The sequence below is a fragment of the Chrysochloris asiatica genome, unplaced genomic scaffold (assembly GCF_000296735.1).
Source record: "Chrysochloris asiatica unplaced genomic scaffold, ChrAsi1.0 scaffold00031, whole genome shotgun sequence".
Lineage (NCBI taxonomy): Eukaryota > Metazoa > Chordata > Mammalia > Afrosoricida > Chrysochloridae > Chrysochloris > Chrysochloris asiatica.
Window position 1 is genome coordinate 13419592 of NW_006408549.1, and position 27992 is coordinate 13447583.

At 37.1% G+C, this 27992-nt stretch overlaps 1 protein-coding gene and 1 pseudogene across 1 annotated transcript in view; both read right to left on the reverse strand.

Moving 5' to 3' along the window:
• Positions 1–27992, reverse strand: part of LRRC69 (leucine rich repeat containing 69) — a 133280-nt gene that overhangs the window by 74841 nt on the left and 30447 nt on the right. The window contains exons 2-5 of the mRNA XM_006859224.1: positions 22355–22481; positions 21062–21134; positions 18445–18640; positions 11124–11195 (exon numbers count right to left, since the gene is read on the reverse strand). Of these exons, the coding sequence (XP_006859286.1) occupies positions 11124–11195; positions 18445–18640; positions 21062–21134; positions 22355–22481 (468 nt within the window). The remainder of the gene's footprint in view (positions 1–11123; positions 11196–18444; positions 18641–21061; positions 21135–22354; positions 22482–27992) is intronic.
• On the reverse strand, positions 23590–24160 carry LOC102827599 (annotated as a pseudogene).

Sequence of the window (27992 nt, forward strand, 5' to 3'; positions counted from 1 at the left end):
TAACCACTACGCTACCAGAGTTCCTAGCCATCTGAAAATTGCAGAGACATGTTGGAATAAACACATACAAGTATGAACTGGACCCCTATTAGCCATACTTTTTGACTTATTCTTATTTGTTGTTTTCTCATCATCAAAAGTTACAAAGGCAACTGGTTATTTATTTTCCTCTTTAGTATTTGAAATGTGACCAGACCCCTCCTTTCCTTTACCAAGCTAATTAATGCCAGTTTCTTTAAACTTTTAAAAATGTAAATATCTGTATTTCTCTTTTTCTTAGATGCATTTCAATTTCTACAGCTCTCTTCAAATACAAAATCCAAAGTTTCTACAGGGTAACAGCTGTATTTGTTTAGTTGTCTCCCAGTGTTTCTTGAGAGTAAGATTTCTTCCAATCTTTTTACCCAGCACTTAAAAGGTAGCTTTGTACTGAGAAGTCTCTCAGTAAATGTTTATTGAGCATTGAAGAGTTGTATTGATTATATAGAGAGGTACTAAAGCTCATTATTTTACTCAAATCTAACAATTTTCTGCATATCTAAACAACTAACAGTGCTTCCACACATGATCAACTGTCAATCACAAGTGATATTTCAAAAATGTTTACTCTCCCTGAGAGTAAAAGTCATGTGATTTCTTATTACCTTTTCACCAAAGCCTTGCTTATTAAAAAATCCAAGCACAATTATATTAATAAATAAAACTAAAAAACACACAAATAGATCATAAAGAAAATGGAGAGAGCATCCAGTCATTAAAAATTATATATTAAAAATATTAATGGATAATGCTCAAAATATAATGTAAGACAAAAAGCAAGATTGTTGTTGTTAGGTGCCATCGAGTCAGTATCAACTCATAGTGACCCTATGCACAACAGAATGAAACACTGCCCGATCCTATACTTTTATATGCAATACACTTTAAATTTTATTGTTTTTAAAGTGCACATATAAATATGAGATGGTAAAAGAAAAAAACCAGACAGTGTTTATAAGTACCTTATATTGTACTTTGTTTATATTGACTTATTTTCTAGCTTTTTTACAATGAATTAATTACTCCTATAATCAGAAAAATGCCATTTAAAAAAGAATATATATAGAAAGAGAGTTGGATGAATGGAGTTATCTTATAGCATAACTTATACACTTAATGTTTTATAGCCTAGCCTAGTTTGGTGAGTAGAGTATGGCCTCTTCAAAACTTGTGAGCCGCTATCTAAGATACAGCTACTGGAATCTCCAAGTCAGGAGTAAAACAGGATGAAGGAAAACAGAGACTCAAGGAAAAAACTAGTCCACACAAAGAACCAGAAGAATCAGATGGGCCTGGGCTCCTACTTCCAGCAGTTCTAATCAGGTAGGCAATAGGCAGTCTCAGTTAGAATGGGAGAAAAACAAAGAACATAAAACAAAACTCAAATTCATAAGAAAAGACCAGACTGATAGACTAGCAGCACTCCCAACACTCTTATCCTACAACTGAATCCACTGCTGGAGGTCAATTTTCAGACAAAATAGATTGGATTATAAAGTAAATGTTGTAAGAAATAGAAGGAAATGTACTATTTTCTTACAAAAGGGATGGTTCCTGTCTATGTAAATGCATCCTATAAATATTAATTTCCATTAAATATGGGCCGGAGACTCAAATAAAGAATAAATAAATGAAACAAATGTACAATATACCCCTTAAACAATTAGCTATATAAGACCAAATTATCAACAATTACCCAAAAGCAGAGAAGAAAAGGCAAGGAGGGATTAAAAAAAAAAAGTTAGATCAGAGGAAAGAAAACATACAGAATTGTAACTATGAGAAAGCTGACACAATGAGAAAATTGTAAGCAATGTCACAGAACAATTTGTATAAAAACTATTAAATGAGAACCTAATAATAATGGTTGTGGTGATTATGTGCCATGGAGTCAGTTCCAACTCATAGTGAGCCTGTATAGGGTTTTCTGAGGAGTGACTAGTGAGCTTGAACTGCCAACCTTGCAGTTCAAACAACCCTACAGTCCATCGCATTAACCCACAATGTCACATGCAAGGTTGTATCATCTGCATGTCACAGGTTGTTAATGAGTCTTCCTCCAATTCTGATGCCACACTGTTCTTCATATAATCCATTTTCTTAGATTATTTGTTCAGCATACAGACTGAATACGTATGGTGAAATAAAATATAATAAAAACAAAAAGTTGCCTTAAAATAAACCTTAACTGCTCATCCAAGAAGCACAGGACACTTTGCAATCTATTAAAATGAAAACAATTTTAACATGTCTCAGAAACTGAACACCAAATAATTTTATCTGAGGAACTAAGAATGTACTAGAAATGTACAATGATATGTCAGATCCCAAAAGTTTATCCCAGGAGTTTTGCTTAGTCTCTACTGATCCTTTTATTACCAATGACACCACTTGAATATGTATATGATGATGCCTTAAAAAGAAAATTCTTATATATAATGAAGCAAATGAAACCTACCTAGATATAATGTGAATAAATGTTTTAACAAGTATTTTTAGAAGACATGGAAGCTTTAGAATAGAGACTTTATTTTTATTCTGTATTTCTATGTTGATTGAAATTTCAATAATGCATAATTGGCATATGTGTTATAAATTAAAAACAGGAAAAATATATATAAGGGAAAAAAAGTAAAATCTCAGTTTATAAGAATCAATGCAATTCTAAAACAAATAATTCATTTTATATTCATCACAGCATTTTCCTTAATAATAATGCAGAAACTCTTTTGGTTCAAAACAAATGGTAAGTATTTATAATAAACCCATTGTCTTATTACACATCTCCATTTTATTTCACATTAATGTAAAAAAATCTTGGTGAAAATTAAGCTACAAATATTAAAAAGCTATGTGGACACAAAAATATATCTGGTTGCTGCCATTAGATGACATCAAGTTGGTATGGACTCATAGCAATCTTATGCTTGGGCCTGCATCAACCACAGAATTGCCGCTACACTTGAACCCATTTCCGCTGCCAGTGTGCCAATCCACTTTGTTGGGGGTCTTCCTCTTTTTTGCTGGCCCTTCTCCAGGGACTAATACCTGCTAAAAAAATGTCCAAAGTATGAGAGACGAAGTCTGGCCATCCTGGCTTAAGGAGCATTCTGGTTGTACTTCCAAATTTGTTTATTCTTAAAGCAGTTCATGGTACTTTTAATATTATTCTCCAACACCATAATTCAAATGCATCAATTCTTCTATGGTCTTCTTTATTCATTGTCTAACTTTCAGATGCATATGAGACTACTGAAAATACCATGGTTTGGAGTCAGGCTGACAGTAGGCCTCAAAAAATCTTTGCTCTTGAACACTTTAAAGAGGTCATGTGCAGCAGATTTTCCTAATTTAGTATGTCATGTGATTTCTTCATTGTGGTTTTCTTCATGTGATTGCTTCCATGCCTGTTGATAGCTGATCCAAGCAAAATGAAGCCTTTGACAACTTCAATTTTTTCTCCACTAATCTTGATGTTATTTATTGGTCTAGTTGTGAGGATTTTTGTTTACTTTACATTGAGGTGCAACATATACTGAAGGCTGTAGTCTTTGATCTTCATTAGCAAGTATTTTTTTAAAGCTTTTATTGTGAATTGAGTGATAGTCTACATGGCGGAACATCAGTTTTGCACTCAACTAATTGCACCTTGTTTCATTGTAATGATTACAATTCTTTTTTTTTTTTGATGTACACAAAAACACACAGGAATATATAATTGTTTAAACAACCAAAGGACACATTTTGCAAACCAGACCTCTGCCTGTCAGCACACAGCCTTTCTCTGTTCTTGAGTCTAGAGTCCTCAGATGCTCTATCTCTCCTTGCATCTGTCTCTGTCCCTGGGGTAGCTGCTTTTCTGCTAGGATCCCATGTTCTGCTCATGCTTTTCCCTCTTGCTGGTCCTAGGGTCCTATGTTCCTGGAATGTAAGATTAACTATTTTTTTTGTTACACATCTTCTGTCTTTACTATTGTGACAATTGCAATTAGTCATGATACCAATTACTCACTATTAAATCAAAAGAATCCTATCCCCATTTCTCTTCACCACACCCATCTAAACAAGATAGAAACTGGATTCTACCTTCCCCCACTGACTCTGAAACTAAACTCCATGATGAACACTTGTAAACCAGCCATTTTGTGCCTTTATAACACCCCCATTTTAGGTAACCAATACTCAAGTTGACCATCCCTATCAGTCCTGTGTACTGAGGGGGTGTGCTTGATTCTTGATTTGAAAACTCCTTCCTGCTCAGTATTTTGAGCTAGTATATCTATAAATTAAGGAGCTCTGGTGGCGTAGTGTTTATGAATCAGGCTGCTAACCTCAAGGTTGGCAGTTTGAAACTACCAGCCATTCCGTGGAATAACGATGAGGCTTTCTGCTCCCGTAAGGATTTACAACCTTGGAAACCCTGGGTCACTATGAGTCAGAACTGACTCTGTGGTACTTAACAACAACACATATCTGTAAGTTGGAGTCCTGGTGTGGTGCTGTGGGTTAATGTGCCAGACTGCAAAACTGTTTGAATTACAAGATCGGTGGTTCAAGCTCACCAGCTGCTCCTCAGAAACCGGATGCAGGATCACTATGGGTCAGAACCGACTCAACGACACTTAACAACAACAATATATCTATAAGTTAAGGTTAAATTAATAAAATTGCAACAATTTACACTTGCTTCTTGTATCAAATTTATCTTCCTCTAGTCAGGTTTTGATCATCAAGCCATCCAAGCTAGGTCAAACGGGTACTATCTGCAAGTTTGGGCATTCTTGCGCATCTTCCCCCACTTCATATCCGCTTGACAGTTTACTCTCAGCAGTAGCCCCCAGTATCTAAGTCAGTGTCCATGGGCTCTGGAGTTTCCAAGTCTTCCCGAGTTTTGGACCAACCTACCCTTCCTCTTGTCTCTCTTATCTCAAGGTCAGCAGGAGTCTATGGATTGTGGTCAAGCTCAGTCCATATCTTTATTCTGCCTTTCCCCCACTTCCACTCACAGGGAGACCAATGCACTCACCAATGAGCATATGAGCCTGCTCATGTTTTCCCTTTGAGTTTTAGTCTTGGGAAGGGGTTTGTCCTGAAGAAACTTGATGGCTTGCCTTGATGGCTCCCAGGAGAACATTTTGCTTGTTCTTATAATAGCCAGTCTGTTTTTTCATTTTCTTTTCTTTTTTTCTCTCTCTCTCTTCTCTTTACCTGCTGGTCTTTCAAGAAATATCTTCTGTTCCTCTAGCCACTCCTGGTTGATCTGCATGTTCTTTCAAGTGGGAATGTCCCACCTCAGAATGTTCTGTATGGGCTTCAGGGTTCTGGATAGGTCCATCTTAAGGCCCTATACTCTATAACAACTCCACAAGAAGCCTATTTCACTGGGAAAGCTCTAAAGTCCCTTTTAGGTATTCCAATCTGTTATAAGCTGAAGATGGGTTTATACACTTTCTGTAATCATATTTCCTGATATTCCTTTCTACCCCACTCAAGTGTCTATTTAACATTAGTAGGCAGGGGAAACCAATACGCATAATGCAATCAATAACCTTGACATTATTTTCCCTTTTTTACCCATTCATATTATACTTCAACCCCTGTATCACAGAGCCTTATTCCAAGGTTGAGCATACACCCCTATTTACCTCTGACCCATTTAGACCATACAAACCTTCTTACATGTTCCTCTATCTTCCTTGATCTTCCACCCCTCGACTCCTTCTTGTGTATTGCCCTCCTCTTCCTCACCCAAGCTATGATGTTATTATCCCTAACCTGTGCCTTCATCAGTAAGTATTTTAAGTCCTCTTTGCTTTCAGCAAACAAAAACGTGTCATCTGCATATTGCAGATTGTTAATAAGCCTTCCTCCAATCCTGATACCAAATTCTTCTTCATATAATTCAGCTTCTCAGATTATTTGCTCAGCATACAGATTGAGTAAGTATGTTGAAAGAATACAACCCAAGCATACACCTTTCCTAACTTTAAACCATTTGGTGTTCCCCTGTTCTGTTCAAACAACTGCCTCTTGGTCTATGTACAAGTTTCTCATGAGTACATTTAAGTGCTCTGGAATACTCATTCTCTGCAATGTTGGCTATATTTTGTAATGGGCCACACAATTAAAGCCTTTGTATAGTCAATAAAACACAGGTAAAAGTCTATCTGGTATTCTCTGCCAAGACATATCTGACATTAGCAAGGATACACCTCGTTCCATGACCTCTTCTGAATCTGGCTTGAACCTCTGGAAGTTCCCTGTCAATGTACTGTTGCAGCCAATTTTGAAATATCTCTACCAAAAATTTATTTGCATACAGTATTAATTATATTGTCCCATGATTTCTATATTATATTGAGTCTCCTTTCTTTGGAATGGGCACAAATCAGGATCTCTTGCAATCACTTGGCCAGGTAGCTACTTCCAAATTTCTAGACATAGATGAGTGAGTGCCTCCAGGGCTGCATCCATTTGTTGAAAGATTTTAATTGGTATCCCATCAATTCCCAGAACCTTGTTCTTTCCCAATGTTTTTAATGTACCTTGGACTTCTTCCTTCAGTATCGTTGGCTCTTGATCATATACTACATCTTGGAATGGTTGGACATAGACCATTTCATTTTGGTACAGTGACTCTGTGAATTCCTTCCATCTTCTTTTGATGCATTCTGTATGATTAAATAGTTTGTCCATTGTTTTTGTTGTTAAGTGCCTTCAAGTCACTTCTGACCCATAGCAACCCTCTAAAGGGTTTCCAGTAAGTGGCTAGTGAGCTTAAACCACCGACCTAAGGGCTCAAACTGACTTTGCAGTCCTGCACATTTACTCACAGTGCCACACCAGGACTCCAGCTTGCCCTTGTTGTTAAGTGCTATAAGTTGGTCCCGACTTATAGCAACCCTTTGTAGCGTTTCCATTGAGTGGCTGGTGGGTTTGAACAACTGACTTGGTAGTTCAAACTGGCCTTGCAGTCTAGCACATTATCCTATAATGCTATACCAGGACTCCAGTTTGTCCATAGAATCCTTCAATATTTAAAGTTGAGACATGGATTTTTTCTTTAGTTCATTCAGCTTGAGAAATGCTGAGTGTGTTCTTGCCCTTTGATTTTCTAACTCCAGTTCTTTGCACATTTCACTATATTATTTGATTTTGTGTTCTTGAGCTGCCCTTTGAAATTTTCTGATCCATTCTTTTACCTCCTCATTTCTTCCATTTGTTTTAGCAACTCTGTGTTGGAGAGCAAGTTTCAGAGTTTATTTTGACATCCATTTTGGTTTTTAATTCATTCTTTCTTGTCTTCCTAATGATCTTTTGCTTTCTTCCTATATAATGTTCTTGATGTCATCCCACAACTCTTCTGGTCTTTGGTTATTAGGTCTAATTCATCAAATCTGTTCTTCAGATGATCTCTAAGTTCAGGTAGGATATGTTTCAAGATTATATTTGACTCTAATGGACTTGTTTTAATTTTCTTCAGCTTCAGCCAGAACTAGAATGTGAACAATTAATGGTGTGTTCCATAGTCTGCCTTTGGCCTTGTTTTGTCAGATGATACTGAGCTTTTCCACTGTCTCTTTCTACTGATGTAGTCAAATTGATTTCTGTGCATTCCATCAGGTGAGGACCATGTGTAATCATATTTTATGTTGTTTAGAAAAGGTATCTGCAATGAAGACGTCTTTGGTCTTGCAAAATTCTATCATGCGATCTCCAGGATTATTTCTATCACCAAGGCCATATTTTACAATTACTGATCCTTCCTCTTTGTTTCCAACTTTTGCATTCGTCACCAATACTAATCAATATATCTTGATTGCATGTTTGATCAATTTGAGACTGAAGACATGTGTATAATTATTCAACTTCACTATCACTGGCTTAGTGGTTGGTGCTTAAATTTAAATAATATTGGTATTAACTGGTCTTTCTTGTAGGTATATGGGTATTTTCCTATCACAGACAGCATTGTACTGCAAGATAGATTTTGAAATATTCCTTTTGATGATGAATACAATGACATTCCTCTTCAATCTGTCATTCCTAGTACAGTAAATCTTGTAATTGTCAGATTCAGAATGGTCAATATTTGCCATTTCAGCTCTCTAATGCCTAGGATATCGATGTTTATGCATTCCATTTCAATTTTTACAATTTCCAACTTTACTAGATTTATACATTCCATGTTCTTATTATTAATTAATGTTTGCAGCTATTTCTCCTCACTTTGAGTTGTGTCCCATCAGCAAATGAAGTTCTAACAAGTTTACTCCATATTCATCATCACAGTCAACTCACTTTTGAGGAGGCAGCTCTTCCCCAATGGTATTTTGAGTGCCTTCAAACCTGAGGGGCTCATCTTCTGGAACTATATCTGATAATATTCTGGTGCTCTTCATCATGTTTCATTATTCAATACTGCAGTGCTATCTTACAGTGTTCCATTACTATTCATAAAGTTTTTGGTGATTAAATATTCAGAAGTAGTCTGTATTTCCTTCTCTGAGTCTCAGTTTGCAAGTTCAGCTAAATCCTGTACACCATGTGTGACCTTGCTGGTATTTAAAATACAGGATACATGGCTTCCAGAAACACATCAGCACTCAAGTCACCACAGTAAGACAAACTTACAGATAAGTGGTGGAATGTAAGATACTTCCACAGAATACAACAAAAAAAAATTGGCACATGCAGTTGCATTTTATTCTTTCATTTTTTTTTTATGTGTTTGAAATTTTTCATAAGTTTTAAAAACATGTACTTTATAAGATCAGCAGACAGTGAATGAATACTAAAATTATGTATTACTACTAATATATCACTCTTACTATTTATTAGTGGACATTCTCATGTGACACTATAGTGCTAACCAAAAGGTCAGTGGTTCAAACCCACCATCCATTCCTTGAAAATCCTATGGGTAGCTACGATTCAGAACTGATTCAATAGCACTTAATAAAAACAATATTTCTATAGTATATTGGTTTGATACTGTAGGATAGGCACAGGACTGATAATCTAAAGATCAACTATTCAAACCCACCACTGGCTCCTTGGAAACCCTATACAGGGTCATTGTGAATTGGAACTGACTTGATAGCACTTAACAACAACAACATATATTTGTTGTTATTGTTGTTAGGTGCCATTGAGTCGATATCGACTCATAGCGACCTTATGCACAGCAGAACGAAACACTGCATATAAATATATAATAATGATAGTTCTATTCACTGAATACTGACTGCACAAATGCTTTATAGTCACTATCTGATTTAACAACCTGGTAAGTTTAATTGTATCAATATCCCCAATTTACAGATGAGGAAAGAGACCAAAAAGTTAACTTATTTGAGATTACAAAGTTAGTAAATGAAAAACATAGGATTTAAAATTTATGTATACATAACTACAGAGCCCATGTTCTTTTTTTGTGTGTTATTTGTCTCCTAAAAAGCATGGCCTAGTTGGTTGTCTTTAAAATTCACTGCCATAATTTTTAAATGTATCCTCTATCATTGATAATCAGAATATGACCTTGAGTCAGACCTTTGTATCCTAATGTTCATTATTTGCCCCATAAGTTGCCCCAACTATCAAATATTCAAAACCAATGACCTTGAACCAGTAATATCAAGGCTAGGATGGGTTCACAACCTCAGGGTCAGCATTTGAAAATACCAGCTGTTCTGCGGGAGAAAGATGAGGCGTTCTGCTCCCATAAAGATTTACAGCCTTGGAAACCCTGTACAGGGCCGCTATGAGTCAGAACCGACTCCACAGCACATAACAACAACAACAACAAGTAGAGAATGATGGAATAAGTACTAGAAGGTAAAGTACTGCAGAGCCTGTCAGTTAATCTACATTCATGGAGCTGGAAGAAACAGTATTTTATCAATATTGCAAGAACAGAATCACTTTGTAGAAGACACAGTTGATTAATGGTTCAGCTAAAGTAGAAACGTAATTTAAGAGCATTATTTCGATTTATTCATTTAAGGAGTCCAGTGTGGTGCTGTGGGTTAATATGCTTGACTGCAAAGTCGGTTTGATGCACAAGGTCAGAGATTCAAGCTCACTAAACACTCCTCAGAAACCCTATACAGGATCTCTATGGGTTGGAACTGACTTGACGGCACTTAACAACAACAACGTTTACAGGATAATTACAATCTTGTAGCAATATTAACAACACCCAATTGTTATTAAACATTCAAATGATATCATTTTTCTAAAATAGACATTATACTCATTTTTCATATTTGAACCATCATCAGGGTAAAATCTAGTTCTAGTGGTTCAAAAGGCCTGAAACCTTAGGATAAGCACTGGACTGCTAACCAAAAGGTAAGTGGTTCAAAACTACCAGCTGTTTCTGGGAAACCTTATACAAGGTGGTTGAGTTGGAAAACTGCTTCAATAGCACTTACCACAACCAACAACAAGATTAGGAAAAGAAACTAATGTATCAGCAACTATTGATGGAGTTCCTTTTGTGTGGACTTCTGTTTATTACACTTCAGGTACAAACATGCTTGTTAAAAATGTTAGGATGCAACAAGAAAAATGGCTGTTCTCTCAAACATCAGAAACTGACAAGACCTACTGCTTCTCAGTTATTTGAAATAAAACAAAGTCAAAATTAGTTTCCAAAAAGAAAAAAGTACAGTTTTCATTATTTGTGGCTTTAAAATAACTAGCGTTTTTTGAAGTGTTACCTTTGCATTAATTACAAGGGATAAAAATTTCTGCTTCTGAAAGTAATATTTTCAAAAAATCTAAAGTGACCAAAAGCAATGTGTAATAAAAGAATGTTTTATCATAACTGTTTTAGTTAAGTATTTATGATAGCTATCAGAGGTCTTTTAATTCAAGCAAGTTCAGCAGGCACAAAACACAAAGGAAGGAATGAGGAAGAGCAGGTTTTGAAATTTCAGAACAAAGCAAAACTTTGAGTCATTGGTATAAATCAAGGTTTCCGTTATTATAGGTTTTACTGGTTGCCCATATTTTTTCTTATTCCCAATAGCATAAGTAAAATTATTTTTCAATTATAGTACAGAATTGACTCTACTTACTTGGGATGGAAAAATGTGAACAATATTTCCAGCTATGTCTAGGATTCTTAAGTGTGTAAGATCACAAAGTCCCTGTTTTAGAAAACAAAAGAGAAAGGGAGATTTTTTAAAATCTACTACTTAGAATTATAAGTGTTTTTTAAGTTCAAACTTGATAAAAATGGTCATCTTTTAAAGTTCCCTGATTATCTTTTGTATGTTTTCCCCAAGGATGTCACCGTGTCCCAGACTGTCAGGTTCACTGAGTTCTGCATTTTCTCTGATCACTTCAGGGCAACATATTATGATGACTAAGATACTTCTGTGTTCAAATCCCACCTCTGACATAAGTTACGTAACTATGGGCAAATATTTTTATCTCTTTGTACTTTAATTTCACCATTTGTAAAATGAAAATGTTAATAGGTATACCTACTTCACAGGGTTTTGAATAGAGTAAATAAATTACTAATTCAAAAATGCTTAATAGGAGCTAATAGTGAGCACTCAATAGACACTGTTATTGTTGTTAAGTGCCGGTTCAATAAATATTACTTATTATTAAAAGAGAAAGAACTTTTGAAAAACAGAAACTATAAAACCCTGATAAGTTATCTCTATTGACAATTTCACCAGCATTTACTATTCATTTATCTCATACTTAGCACAAAGCTAAGAAAACCCTTTCCTCATAAAGGAAATAAAACTTTTTATTGCATCTGCATGATCAGGAGTCTTGGTGTGGCACTGTAGACTAAGCACTGGACTATTAACTGGGAGGTCAGTGGTTCAAGCCTACCAGTCATTCTTTGGAAACCCTATACAGGCTGTGAGTCAGAACCAATTCAACAGCACTTAACAACAACAACAATATACATGCCCAAAGTGTGACTGTAAATTAGCATAGTAACTACATGGTCATCATGGTACATCTGAGTTCTGTCTGGTATTTCTAACAGCAAGCAAAGACTGAATAGGATATTTTTTTAACTAAAAACATCAAAAACTTTTTAAAATCATTGAAATCTAAAGGTATGATTAGATAAATAGTTCAACGACTTTTAGAAATTTTTCTGAAGTGTTACTCTTGTTTACCAGCCCAATCTCTGCCTGGGAAGATGACATGTCTTTTTATCCATGCCAGATGTGTTTGTTCTTCGGTTCTATCATATTCTATCACAGGTTGGGTCTCTGGAAGCAGATGCTGATATATAAATTTGGGTGCTAGATGTTAATAAGCATCTACCCTGTGAAAGTGTGTAGAATGAAGCAGGATTAGGCAAAAGGAGAAGTCAAGGTTTACTGCAGATTCAACAGAGTGAAAGATCTGGAGTGGGTCTTGCTCATCCAACTTGTCTCCCATTAGAGAGACATGGCTAATCCTCTATATTCCTGCCTTGTTCCGTTACAGGATGTGGGATGCTAAAGGGAAAGTGTAACCGTGGGCAAGGAAGGAGGCTATATACAGCTGAGACAGGCCATAACAGAGATGGCAGCTGGAGGCTCTCTGCTTGCACCATTCCCTACAATTGATCTTTCACTGACCTTTTTCTAGTGCTGTGGTAGCTACAGAGATTTTCAGACTCACAATATAGTCTCTTCTCACAGTGTTCAGATACTAAGATACAGTGTTTTCCATTCTACTGACAAACATTTGATATCATTTCTTCTGTTGTACTTACTCTTTGTTTTGTTTTTACTTCAGTCATAGCTATTGCTGTTGGTGGTGTTATTGTCATTGCTTTTTCATTTTTGTTTTTTGTTTAGTCTTAGATTCTTTCCATTCTCCAGTCTTACATGGATTAAAACCTCTCAAATAAGTAATGAAACATTTTGGTATGGAAACAATAAGGGTGAACAAGGATTAAGGATAAAGTGTTATGGGTAAAATAATCATTGTTGTTGTTGTTAAGTGCCTTCTAGTCTGTTCCAATTCATAGCGACCCATGCACAACAGAATGAAACCCTGCACAGTTCTGTGCCATTGTCGTTATGTCTAAGCCTATTGTTGCTGCATAAATCTGAACACTAGCATTAACTGGTCTGCCTTTTGTTGTTGTTAAGTGCCATCGAGTCAGTTCTGTCCTGTAGCGACCCTGTACAGGGTTTCTGAGGCTGTAAATCTTTACCAGAGCAGAAAGCCTCATCTTTCTCCCACGGAGTGGCTGGTAGTTTTGAACTGCTGACTTTAAGGTTCACAGCCCGATTCGTAACCACTACGCTACCAGAGGTCTACCTTTTAGGTGTACGGATATTATCCTATCACTGACAGCATTATAATTCAAGATAGATCTTTAAAATGCTCTTTTTGACAATGAATGTAATATTACTCCTCTTCAGTTTGTCATTCCTATCATCATAAAGTGTATGATTATCTGATTCAAGATAACCAATACCAGTCTTTTTCAGCTCACTACTGCCTATAATATCGATCTGTTTGCATTCCACTTCATTTCTGATGACTTCCAATTTTCCTGGATTCATATTTCTTACAGTCTGTGTTCCAATTACTAATGGATGTTTGTAGTTGTTTCTTCCCATTTTGAGTTGTGCCACATCAGCAAAATGAAGGTCTTAAAAACTTTGTTTCAGTCACATCACTAGGGTCCACTCTACTTTGAGCAGGCAGGTCTTCCCCAGTCACATTCTGAGTGCCTTCCAACTTGAGGGACTCATCTTCTGGCACTAGATCTTTCAATCTTCATAAGTTATTCATAAAGTTATGGGTGGCTAACCATTCAGAATTGGTCCACATCTTCTTCTTCCCACTCTGTCTTAGTCTGGAAGCTCCACTGAAGCCATGGGCACATGGGTAACCCTGCTGGTATTTAAAATACTGAGGTAGAACTTTCATCATCAAAGTAAAAGACAAGACACCACAGTATGACAAACGGACAGATAAGTGGTGGAAAAAATAACAGAAACACTTTATTTTCAGAGGTCAGATAAGGTTTCCAGAAAGAAGTAAAATTTAAGCTGAGATTCTTTGAGAACTTTGAAATCGTAAGTGTTTTTTTTAAGAGAAAACACTTGTTTGGGGTAGCACTGTCAGAAATTTAGTATTGCTAATTTATGGTATGAGCAAGAGTGACTAAGGAAGACAGAAGACATGAAGGTCCTTAATGAATGTTGTTGTTGTTAAGTGCCATTGAGTCGGTTCCAACCCATAGCGACCCTATATAGGGTTTCCAAGGAGCGACTGGTGACCTTGAACTGCTGACCTTGCAGTTCAAGCAGCTTTGCAGCCTCGCGCATTAACCCACAGTGCCACACCAGGCGTATTAGAATTCTTTAGGTTGCAAGTAAAAAGAAACTCAACCCAACTTAACAAGTAAGGAAATTGACTCATGTAAAAGCTAAAATTATATATGGCTGGTTCTAGGTGATCAATAATGTCATTATCTCTTTCTTTTATGATGAAGTCAGTAAAATCTGGCTTTCCTAACAGAATAGCAAGATAGACATCAGCGGCTCTGGGCTTATATCCTTCTAATTTCTCAATCTTAACATGAAGAATTCAGTTACTTCCAGTCAGTCCATAAGTCATCTCTCATTATTTTGACTTAAATGCTATGTTTGTCTTTGAATAAATCATTAATTTCATTGTGATGGTATATTCTGATTGGGCAGGTCTGGTCAACTGATGTTCAGTACTAACCAAACCTTACAGATCCTAAGTGGAGAAGGGAATGACTTACCAAAGGTACATCATGATACCATTATATGAAGATGCACAAATGGCAAAACAACAGATGTCTGCTATATTGTGTTAAGGAGTTTGGGTCTTATACAACACAACCATATATTTAAAGCCAACTACATATTAGACACTGGGTTAGAGATCAGTATTCATCATAACTAATGAAAACATGTGAATTCTTTATCCAAACAAATGAGTATTTTCTGTAATGTCTTGTCATGTATTGCTGTTGTTATTAAGTACCATTGAGTCAGTTCCGACTCATAGCGACTCTATACAGGGTTTCCAAGGAGCAGCTAATGAGCTTGAACCACTGACCTTGTAGTTCAAACTGACCTTGCAGTCCAGCGCATTGACCCACAGCATCACATGCAAATCCCAAAGAAGACAGATAGATTGAATCACATTAAATGTCCAAAGAAATAAAAGATAATAGATACCTTTTTTACGAAAGTTCAGGATAGGACTGATTAGCATTTACATTTAAAATTTTTAAACATCTTGGGATTGAGGCTAGTGTAGTAAAAGACACTGATGTAAAGGCAGCCTCAGAAGGCAAACAGACACAGGTATGAGTCCCTCATTTTTCCAAGTTACATAGCCTTTCTGTTGATGTTTTCTAAACTGAGGATAATAAGAAGAGCTGCATCATAGTTATCAGGAGCATGAAAAAATAATAATATTTCACTAATGATATGGTAAAGGAGCTCTGGTAGCGGAGTGGTTACGAATTGGGCTGTGAGCCACAAGGTCAGCAGTTCGAAACTACCAGTTGTTCCGCGAGAGAAAGATGAGGCTTTCTGCTCCCATAAAGATTACAGCCTCAGAAACCCTGTACAGGGTCACTATGAGTCAGAACCAAGTCCACGGCTCATAACAACAACAACAATAATATGTTAAGGAGCTCTGGTAGCGTAGTGGTTACGAATCGGGCTGCAAACCTCAGGGTCAGCAGTTTGAAACTACCAGCTGTTACACAGGAGAAAGATGAGGTGTTCTGCTCCTGTAAAGATTTATAGCCTCGGAAACCCTGTGCAAGGTCACTATGAGTCGGAACCAACTCCAAGGCACATAACAACAACAAATTATATTGTTGTGTTATTACTGCCTTTTCCCAAAATAAAGGAGTTATACCTTAAGAGATTTAAATAACAATTTGAAGACTTTTTTTCATCTGTTTATAGAAATCAGGGTTTTTAATAAACTTCAGATTAAACAATTTGAGATATGGTTATTTACATGCCACCATCTTGGTTAACTTTTCACATTTTACATTATACAATTTAAATGTTGTTTGGAGGGGATATTCTCTTGAAAGGAAAATTAAACATTTAGAAATAGTGCAAGTCTCTTTTTTCCCCATTTATATTTCTACTATATTAGTTTGATATGGCACTGAACAATAATGCACTGGACTGCAAGATGGATTTGAACTACAAGGTCAGTGGTTCAAACCCACCAGCTGCTCTTTGGAAACCCTAGACAGGGTTGCTATGAGTCAGAACAGACTCAACGGCACACGACAACAAACGATATATCAATTTTGGATAATAAATAAGGAAGACTGTAGATGAATTGATGCATTTGAATTATGGTATTCATGAAGATTATTGAAAGTACTCATGTACTGCCAGAAGATCAAACAAATCTGTCTTAGAAGTACAACCAGAATGTTCCCTAGAGAGAAGATGGCAAGACCCTATCTCTCCTACTTTGAATACGTTGTCAGGAGCAACCAGTACATGGAAGACACCATGCTTGGAAAGTGTTGTTGTTAAGTACATCCAGTCGGTTCTGACTCATAGTTACCCTATATAGAGTATGCAACTAGCAGGTGGTGGGACTGAACAGCCGATCTTGCCATTAGCAGCCCAGTGCTTATCTGATAGCACCACAGAGAAGTACAGGGAGAGTTAGATAGAGGAAGACCCCTGTGAGATAGACTGACAGTGTCAGCAACTATGAACTCAAACATGACAGTTGTGAGGATGATGCAGGACACAATGCACAGTGTCACTATGAGTTGGACCGAGTTGCCGGCATTTAACAACAACATATCAATTTGTTTATTTTTTTAATTCTTCAGTTTATATTATGGCATGTCTTCCCTACTATTTAACCAATTTTAATTTACATAATAAAGGAAGTGGAGAGTCCTGCTAGCATAGTGAATTACAAGTTGGGATTCTAACCACAAGGTCAGCAGTTTGAATCTACCAGTTGCTCCATGGGAGAAAGATGTGGCTTTCTGCTCCCATCAAGATTCACAGCCTCAGAAACCCTGTATAGGGTTGTTATGAGTTGGAACTGACTCGACAGCATATAACCACCACAACCACCAAGGGAGGAAGTTATAACCACAGACCGATTCTTAGCAGAACACAGTACTGTCAAACTAAAGTATCGGCAGGGTAAGGTTTTCTAAACCAGCAAAAGTGGTTTCCTAGCCCAATTTTTAGTAAAGTGGTAGATTGGCATATAGAGAGGACAACACTAACAAGGTATGCTCTCCATGAATAGTCAGCCATTCAAGATCAAAAGGGCAACATTTGCTGAGGACAAAGTTCAAAAGGGTCGGGAAGGAAAATGGAATGGAAATAAGAACCACAGAAGGAAGTGGAATAACCGCTGTTCCATGGAGGGGATTGCAGTCACTGAGATGAAAAAAGTCTGTGCTTTGTTAAATGGAAAACTTATGATCTGCTTTGTAAATCTTCACTCAATTTACAATAAAAAGTTTAAAATTTTTTAAAAAAGTGTATTCCTAAACCTAAGAAGTTACCAGAAGCTAGGGAGATTAGAGTCATGGTGTGGCATTGTAAGATAAGTACTGGATTACTAACCACAAGGTCGGTGGTTCAAACCCACAAGTCACTTCTTGGAAACCATATACAGGATGGCTATGAGTTGGAGCTGACTTGATGGCACTTAGTAACAAGTTCTGAAAAGGCAACAGAAGGGAGCAATTGTCCAAAAGAGGGCTACCTGACATTAGCTGTGGTCTTTAAGAAAGGCCATCCCTCTAGATAGGGTACAGAGGAACGTGATCTGATACTGACTCCTCTCTTGCCCTTTCACTGTCTGCTAGTGCCTTCCATTAACCATATCTAAAAAGGAAGTCAGAAGAAACAGGATATTGATATCCTTACACGTCCATCTCCCAGGCACAGAGTCTTAAAATAGACTGTGCGGAGTGGGTATGGAAGAAAAATATAAGAAATCTAGCACATACTCCAGAGCTAAAATGTACTTCTATTTTGTGCTATATAGAGTTGGCAGATAAAATACAAGACACACATTTACATTTAGGTTTCAGATAAACAATCAATATTCTTTTGTCTAAGTGCTTCCCAAGCAATACCAAAAATTATTCATCATTATCTGAAATTCATATTTAAGTTAATATCCTGTATTTTTATTTGCTAAATCTGTCAGCCTTAGCTATGTATAACAATATGAAAAGTTATAACCCACTTATTTCAAAAGAATTTGGGAACTGATGACATCTAATTTGAGGGAAACCATGTTCTGGGTACTCAAAGGTTATTACTCAAACACACAAATCTATTCTTGAACCATCCCCATCATTCTGTAATAAGTATTTCCCCCGCAAAAAAAACTTTGGATCTATGTTTTGCTTACCTCTGGCAAATACTCAATGTCATTCCTGACCAGAAGAAGCTTCTGGAGTTTCTTCAAAAACTTAATTTCTTCAGGTATGCAAATGAGCTGATTGTAGTTAAGTTGAAGTTCAGAAAGATTCCCAAGGAAACAAAGTTCTTTAGGAATGCTGGCTAGCTGGTTGAAATTTATACTCAAATATGTAAGCCTTTTTAATCTAAAAAAAAAAAAAAAGCATATGAATGAAACACAAGAATAAGTACATTATACAGGAAACACCATTTATCAGAGGCTATATGTGTCAAAACATTTTTTGACATTCATCTAAGTCATACTTAAGTCAAGTGTCACAATTACTGTGACCATGCAAACAAAAACTACATTTTTTAAAGATTTCCTATTATCAGATGGCTTATTTTAAGAGTATTTTATGTAATCAAAGCCTAGTTTTAAAGAACATCTTATTTTCATTCTATAACCATATACATGTGTGAGTGCGTGTGCAAGTATATAGCTCTAATCTATATCTATAGTTATCCAATACCAAATAGCTGTGAGTACCACTTATCTATGAAAAATGAAAAAATGAATCTGTCATAAATCCTGTCCTTATAAATATGAGTCTACAAGAAAATATTAAATGCAGCCATAAAATGAAGACAGTGAATACTACAGATAGGGAGAAAAAGATGAAAGATATTGGAGCATGTAATTGAAGATTTGGTAGCAGAAAGTGCCTGAAGTATCACTTTTTTAAATGGTGATATTTTAAACTTAGTCCCTAATAATTGTTGTCAAGTGCCATTGATTCATATCTGACTCATGGAGTCCCTGTATAGTGTTTCCAAGGAGCAGCTGGTAGGTTTGAACAGCCAACCTTGTGTGAGCAGTCCATTGCTTATCCTCCAACACCATATCCGGATGCCAGTCCCTAATAATTGTTGTTAAGTGCCACTGAGTTGGTTCCAACTCATAAAGACCCTGTGTAGGGTGTTGGCGGAGCGACTGGTAAGTCTGAATTGCCGACTTTGTGGTTCAAACCGACCTTGCGGTCCAGCGCTTTTCCTACAGTGCCACACCAGGACTCTGTCCCTAATAAGAGAACTTGTCAAATTCAGAAAACAGGAGATTTGCTTACTGTTTTGCTGAAATCATAGATTGTCTGTTCACACAACCAGAACACAGACAAGTTTATGATCAGCTATATAATAACTTGGATTTACTTACTTCACTATCTTATTTTTTCAATGAAATTTTTCATTAATTTTACTAACACATTCTGAAAATCGAACACCTTAAATTCTATAATTTAATATGTTACCTTGGACTCCAAAATGAGATAAGAACACTAAATTGCAGAACTTCACAGTTCATCTACTCAAATTCTTCCTTTATAGATAAGGAAATTCAAGTCCCCGGCCACTAAATTACTTGCCCAAGGTCATAAAACTAGTTGCCTAAATATATGACCTACATCTAGTTCCTCAGAACTTCCCATGTGTTCTTTTCTAATGATGTCATCATGTATATACATAAATCAATCGATTAGCAAGCTATGTGAAAAAACAAGCAGCCATCTCCTGGCATTTTTATTGCTGTAACTATCCCTTTTCTACAGAAATTAGATTGATTTCTATCTTTTTTCAAGTTGCTCAGACTTAAAACATTACTTTCCCTGTAAAAATCTATTGGGGGAATATAATACATTGTTGCTGTTGTTAAGTGCTGTTGAGTCGATTCTGACCCATACCAACCCTATATAGGGTTTCCAAGGAGCAGCTGGTGAGCTTGAACTGTCAAACTTGCTGTTCAAATGGATTTGCAGTCTGGTGCATTAACCCACAGCTCCACACCAGGACTCCTTAAGCTAGGGATATATACCAGTGGATTGGAATCAATTTTAGATGCTGCAGAAAAATTTGTTCAAAGTTCTGAATCCTCCTTTAAAAATCTGGATGTTCTTACCTTGTAATACATCTGTTTCTGCTCAACAGGCAATAAAGAGAGTTTCCAAAGTAAACCCAAGTAGGGTTCTCTTTCCATCTGTCAAAGGAAAAGCCCAAGAGAGTGTTTTGCCTGCAGAAGGTCAAGGCCTTCAGCCGGTTCCAGAAAGGCACTATGATGGCACCCTGTCTGACCAGCTGCCCATTAGGAGGGAACACAACTTGGCTGTTGTCAGTGAGAATAAAATGTGGGATTTGTTTGTTGCTTTAAAAAAAAAAACACGAAGATGATCACTTGGTTTTTAATCCTTTAATATTATATCACCTTTTCCATCAAGTTGCAACACTCATTAGAAGTAAAATTTAATGTCCCCAATTTTGTAGCTGAGCAAGCTCCAAGAATTCTAAAATTAGGAAACCAGTAACAGAATCAGCTTCAGAACTTTGTTTCAAACCCCTGACTTTTACACTTACATTACCAAATCATATTGTTTCTCATTTCCCTGAAGTGTTTAAGAAATCATCTGCTTAAAATTAGTGACTTGCCTCCACTCTTCAGATCCCTCTTTGCTATGTACAAAGCCCAGTTATACTTGATGCTGGGCATAAAGCATTCAGATGACCAGGGTGGGCCCAGGGAGCAAAAGGAGGTGGGGATTCCTATAGTCTCCATGTCGCAATACAAACAAAATTACCTGCGGATTTCTCCAGGAAGACACGTAAGCAGATTGTTGTTCAGATTAAGCAGGATCAAATTTTGTAAGCCATCTGTTAGAAAATAATTTTTAGTCACTTTAGCCATCTGTAGAATGATAATACTTGGTCAACTTCCTATACATCTTAGTTTTCCTTCTGATTTCTCACTTTGAACAAGGATCTTTTTGCTGCAGGTAACATATATTAAAGTATTTTTTTAAGTATATCTTAAAGCATTTTTCAAAAAAAGAGGAAACGTATCACAAATATACAAAGCTCCATCATAATACAAGAGGGCAGAGGGTACAGCCAGTCTCTCCATCAGTTGGAAACAAAAGGTAAACGCCACCCAGAACTCAGGATTGTATCCACTGGATAACTCTAAAAAACACGCAGCTTAGTTTTCCCTCACAGCTTCTCCCAGAGCTTCATATTCATTTTCTCTCTCCTCTCCCCACTCTCTCCTTGTTTCACTTTTGAATGGATTTTCTCTATTATTTCCAATTGTGACCCTGTATAGGGTTTCTGAGGAGCAACTGGTGAGCTTGAATCGCTGACCTTGCAGTTCAAATGGCTCTGCAGTCTGGCGTATTAACCCACAGTGTCACACCAGGACTCCAAACATAAATTAGAATGTTTAATATTATTTTTATACAAAGGTACAAGGTGGTAAAATGTCTTACATGAATTAATGAGGCCATAAGAATCATCTGAGTATCTTTCTGTCACAAATTCGGCCCTTAAATCCACTCTTCTTACAATATCACAAAAGGAAAGATGTCATTTTGATTGGAGAAATGATTAATTTAAGAGAAATCCAAAGAACAAGGAAAGACGTGGAGAACTTCACTTTCTCTGATTCCTAATTTATATTCTCTCTAGCACAGAAATAACCAGATTCAAGAATCTGCATGTACACTGATTCTAAAAAGAAGAAAATTCACTAACACTAATACTTGCGTGGAGCCTGGTGTGATGCTGTAGGGTAAGCCACAAGGTTGGCAGTATAAATCTTATTGGGTCTCTATGAGTCAGAACCTACTGGATGCCACTTAACAACAACAACAATGCTTGTTTATTTTTGCAAATCTGTATGTAAAGGAATATATGATATTATAGTTGAACATATTGTTTTTAAATTTTCTCAATTCTAAGAACATTGTGTAAATGTTTACAGAAGACACATTTACACAAGACTCTAACACAAAAAGATCAGAATATGTAAGATGCATTTCTTACTTTAGTCCTATATTAAATTTGAAACCAGTGTTGGTCTCCTTTGACTAACTTACCACATGCTCCAGGTAAAAACCTATGAATCCTATTTCCAAATAAATGAAGTTTCTTCAGAGATGTAAGGAATTTCAGCTCTTCTGGAACTTCTTCTAAAAGATTATTTCCCAGGTTTAGTGCTGTCAACTGCAAGCATATAAAGGTTTAATTAATTCACAATATCCACCTTCAAATGAGAAAAAGGACAATGAAGGCTCTTTGCTCAGATCTACGGAGTCCTGGTGTGGCACTGTAGGATAAGCACTAGATCTCAATGTCGGTTTGAACCACAAGATTGATATACAGGGTAGCTATGAGTCCAAACCGACTCATCAACACTTAACAACAACAACATGGTTTAAGAAAATGTCAACATAATCTTAAACAATTATTTCCCAACCATCTACAATTACCTTTAATAAAGTTCATGTGAGCTTCAATGTGTAAAACTTTGACAATTAAAGCACATTTTCATTTCCAATTAAAGCACTTAATGCCATTAATATCATATTACAAAGCTTTCCAATTAATAATCCATTAATAACTCACTTGAGTGACCAAGAGACTCCTAACATTGTGAACTATAAAATCAAAACTCATCAGCCTATAATCTGAGGTCCTCATGTCCTATTAATTCTCAATGATCTCTCTCATTTAGACCAATAAAGCTACTATATTTCATAGATATAGTTGGAGAAACTTTAATTTTGATGTCATGCTACGTGATTTATTGCTCACAACAGAGATTACTGCAATGATATAAGTAGAGTAGGGGAGATCTGCAGCATATATCTGTCCTACTAATGATTCATCAGATATAAGAATGGCACATAAGACTGTTTACAACGCTCCTTCTTGATTCTCTAACTCTAACTCAAAATGCCAATGGTGTAGTATTGTTCCCTAAATCTTGGTGCTTTTCTTTATTTTGAGATTTAATTGTACCTTCCAAGATTAAGCAACCACTCTCCTCCCCTAAAAAAATCTATTGCCATGGAGTCAATTCTTATTGTGACCCTATAGGCCCCACAGAGATTCCCAGACTGTGAATCTTTACAGAAGCAAACTGCCACATTTTTCTCCCATGAACTTGCTGGTGGTTAGCAGCCGAATGTTTTAACCACTGTGCTACCAGGACTTCGTAAATTAAACAAAAGGCGGATCTTTGCTTTTATTCCCCCAAATAATTTGTATGTGTGTGATTTGGTTTTCCTTTCAACAATTCATCTGCATCTGCCTTTATTACTATTGTTTATTATTTCTTTTTGCTCTTGTTTTGTTTTTCTTCCTTGAGCTTCTTTTTGGAGACTTTGGGTCTGTTGGTCTTTTTGTATAGGTGATAGCCAATGAGGCCCAGAAGGGCTGGCACCATGGCTATGCCTACCAGAGGTAAAATGCCTTTCACAAGCTCTTGTCAGTAGTTGGCTCGGACCAGTGCAATCAGCTCCACATCAAACTGCAGCACTGCATCCGCTGGGATGGATGGTGGAAATTCCCATTTTCTATAGGCCAAGTGAGAAGGAACGATTGCCCTTCGCTTTTCTCCCACACACATGTCTAGAAGGCTCTGCTCTATCCCTGGGATCACCTGCTTTTGGCCAACTTCTATCACCAAAGGATCACGGGTCAAAGAGGTGTCAATTATGCGTCCATCTACCAAGCGTGTCTCCGTAGGCAGCGGGCTCCGCACACGGTTCTGGGGGCTCCACCAGGGTCTCCACTTGGAGGGTTCGGACAGGACTTTCGGTTTCAACCCCTGCCTCTGTCCGGCACATCGCCCCACTGAGCAGCAGCAGCTAGAGCAGCAGTGAGGGGCGCAGGGTCATGACTCAATGCGGGAAAAGGTGCCGGGGTGGGCAGCAGGACAGGCTGGTCGTCTGGTGCCCTGCATCTACATTTTGTCTTGTGACTTTGATTGCAATCCCCGTAACGTAACAGCATACTTCACAGTTCCTCTGAATTTACCAATTCGCTTTATCCTTCTTTGTGGATACATCCTGTTCTGAACTTTATCCCTGGGAAAATGCTGCCCTTTTGATCTCATAACATTCATATTTCATTACCAATTACAGATTTCAGAATTTTAATATTAAAGGTAAAAGGGATGATGGAAGTTTTGGCCAACCACTAATCTGTAAGTTTGTTATACTACAGTGACTTGGCATGTTGCTGTGATGCTGAAAGCTATGCCACTTGTATTTAAAACCAGCAAGGCCACCCACAGTGGACAGGTTTCTGCTGAGCTTCCAGACTAAGACTGAGTAGAAAGAAGGAGAGGTGGACTAATTCTGAATGCTCAGCCACTGAAAACCTTATGAAAAGTAGAGCATTGTTACATATGTGAAGGAAGATAAAAAACATTATTAATAGCATCAAAATATTGTCAAATAATAGTGCTGTAAAATGAGCCCCTTAGGTTGGAAGACCCTCAAAAGATGACTGGGGAATATCTGCCTTCTCGAAGTAGAGATGACTTTCATTTTCTGATGGGGAATAATTCAAAATGAGGAGAAACAGCTGAAAACATACATTAGTAAATGGAACATGGGAATTAAGAACTGTGAATCTAGGAAAATTGGAAGTCATCAAAAATGACATAAAACACCTAAAGATCAATATCTTTGAATACACAGAAAAAATGAACTGGTATTAGCCATTTTGAACCAGACAATCACCTAGTTTACTATGCCAATAATGACAAATTGAATAAGAATGAATGATGCATTTATCATCAAAAAGAACATTTCAAGATTTATTTGAAATACAATGCTGTGATAGGATAATATCCATACCACTACAAGGAAGAATGGGGTCCTGGTGTGACACTATGGGTTAATGCACCAGACTGCAGATCCATTTGAACCACAAGGTCAGCAGTTCAAGCACACCAGCTGCTCCTTGGAAACCTAGTCAGAATCAACTCGGAGGCACTTAACAACAACAACAAGGAAGAACAGTTAATGTCACTATTATTCAAATTTATGCACCAATCACTAAAGGCATGGATGAGAAAATTAAAGAATTGTATCAACTTTGTCATTGTGAAATTGATTAAACATGTAATCAAGATGTACTGATAATTACTGTGACTGGAATGCATAGGTTGAAACAAAGAGGAAGGAGCGGTAGTTGGAAAACAAGGCCTTGGTGATAGAAATGATCCTGGAGAGCACATGATAGAATTATGCAAGATCAGTGACTTATTCATTACAAACACCTTTTTAAAACAACATAAAAGATGACTATACACATGGACCTCTCCTAATGGCATACAAAGAAATTAAATTGACTACATCTGTATAGAGAAATGTTGTAAACACTCCATATCATGATCCAAAACAAGGCCAAGGACTGGAACAGACCATCAGTTGGTCATATGCAAGTTCAGGCTGAAGCTGAAGAAAATTAAAACAAATCCACTAGTGTGAAAATATGAACTTGAGCATATCCCACCAGAACTTTGAGATCATCATAAAACAGATTTGATGCATTAGACACTAATGGCCAAAGATGAGAAGAGTTGTGGGATGACATCAAGAACATTGTATAGGAAGAAAGCAAACGATCACTAAGAAGACAAGAAACAGGGAAAAGGTCAAAATGAAACTCAGAAGAGACATTGAAACTTGTTCTCCAGCATAGAGATGCTAAAGCAAATGGAAGAAATTAGGAGGTAAAATAGCTGAACAGAAATTTTCAAAGGGCAGCTCTAGAAGACAAAGTCAAGTATTATAATGATATGTGCAAAGACTTGCAGTTAGAAAACCAGGAGGGAAAAATATGCTCAGCATTTCTCAAATGGAAAGAACTGAAGAAAAAGTTCAAACTTCAACTTTCAATATTGAAGGATTCTATGGGCAAACTATTGAATGACATAGAAAGCATCAAAAGAAGATGGAAGGAGAACAAACAAGATGGCGAATTGGGTGGAAGTGCAGTAAAGGAGTTTCGCCAACAACAACACAGAATACCCAACCAAGCAGGCTCAGGGGATGGTCCCAGATCTCTGAACCACATATTAAGGAATATTTAGAAGCTTGGAAGGCTTACAGCTGGGAGAATTTGTGGCAGAAGCAAGAAATTCATTGCTTTCTAGTCCGGGATGCTCAACTCTCCAGGAGCCGCCATCTTGGGTGAGACCAAGTGGGGGAAGGATCTGAGCGGCCACAGACGCCTAGCAGAACCGCAGAGATAAAGTTGTGGACATTCTTTTTTTTTTTTTTTTGGTAGCTGTTCATTGGTCCCTTGCAGTCTGCGCACCTCCATTCTAGTGACTATAGGGGTGCCTGAGCTACTGGGCACCCCAGCCCCACCCTCAAAGGGTTCTACTACGCATGCTTACAGATCTCCTAGAAATTTAAAGAGACAGTTTCCAATTAAAACCAAATAGCCACAGCCGGCCCTGAACTGTTTACAACTAAAAACAAGGACTGAACGGGGATTGTGGAGCAGGACAAGGAGACAAAAAAGGAAATAAGTGGAAAATTAAATCCTAAGTTACGTCAAAATGACCAACAGTGGCATCTTGAAATTTCTCAAGAAGAAGAGTGAAAAGGGGAGTCCATTTCCTGATAACATCTAACTGGAGGCAATCAGAAAGCATAAAAAATACCAAAATACATACCCATCTAAGTATTAAGGCCACAGGTAACCCCTGAATATGCCTAAAAAATAGAAGCAGATGACCATATCTGCACATGTCCAGAAACGAGATAAAGTGACTGAGGCAAATGAGCTGGAAGTAGACGTACACTCCATACTGGAAGATGGCCAGGCTTTGGAAATGCCAGAGAAGGAATTCCTAAAAATGATTATAAAATGTATCAAAACACTATACAATGGAGTAGAGAAAAGTAAGGCAAAAGTCAGGAAAGCGCTACAGGAACAATCAAATAAGATAGACACAGCATTGGAAACAATTCAAAACCTACAGAAAGAAGTCCAAATGATTAATAATAGAATATCAGTAATGGGCAATACACTGAAAGGACAAAGGAGTAGAATTGAAGAGACAGAAGCCAGAGATAGTGAGCTAGAAGATAAATCTCTTAACGCTACTAAGATAGAAGAACAAATACAAAAAAGGATAAAAAAAAATCCAAAGAAAGCCTAAGATTCATGTGGGATAACATGAAGAGGAATAACATAAGAATTATTGGCATTCCAGAACAGGAACAATCTCACAAGTCCACAGAGGAGATAGTTGAAGAGCTTCTGGAAGAAAATTCTCCTAACATCCTGAAAAGTGAAAAGATAAGCATTCAAGAAGCTCAATAAACCCCAGGGTGGATAGACCCTAAAAGACAATCACCAAGACATATAATAATCAAGCTCTACAAAATCAAAGATAAAGACAGGATCTTGAAAGCAGCTAGGGAAAAAAGAAATATAACATACAAAGGCAAACAGATCAGATTAAGCTTGGATTTCTCAATAGACACCATGCGGGCAAGAAGGCAATGGGAAGACATATATAAAACCCTGAAAGAAAAAATTGCCACCCAAGAATCCTCTACCCAGAAAAGCTGTCAATTAACTACGATGGTATAATCAAAACATTCCAGGATAAACAGAAGCTAAGAGATTTTGCCAAAGCCAACCCTGCTATGAAAAACATCCTAAAGGAAGTTCTGTGGACTGAGAACCAACAAGAACACA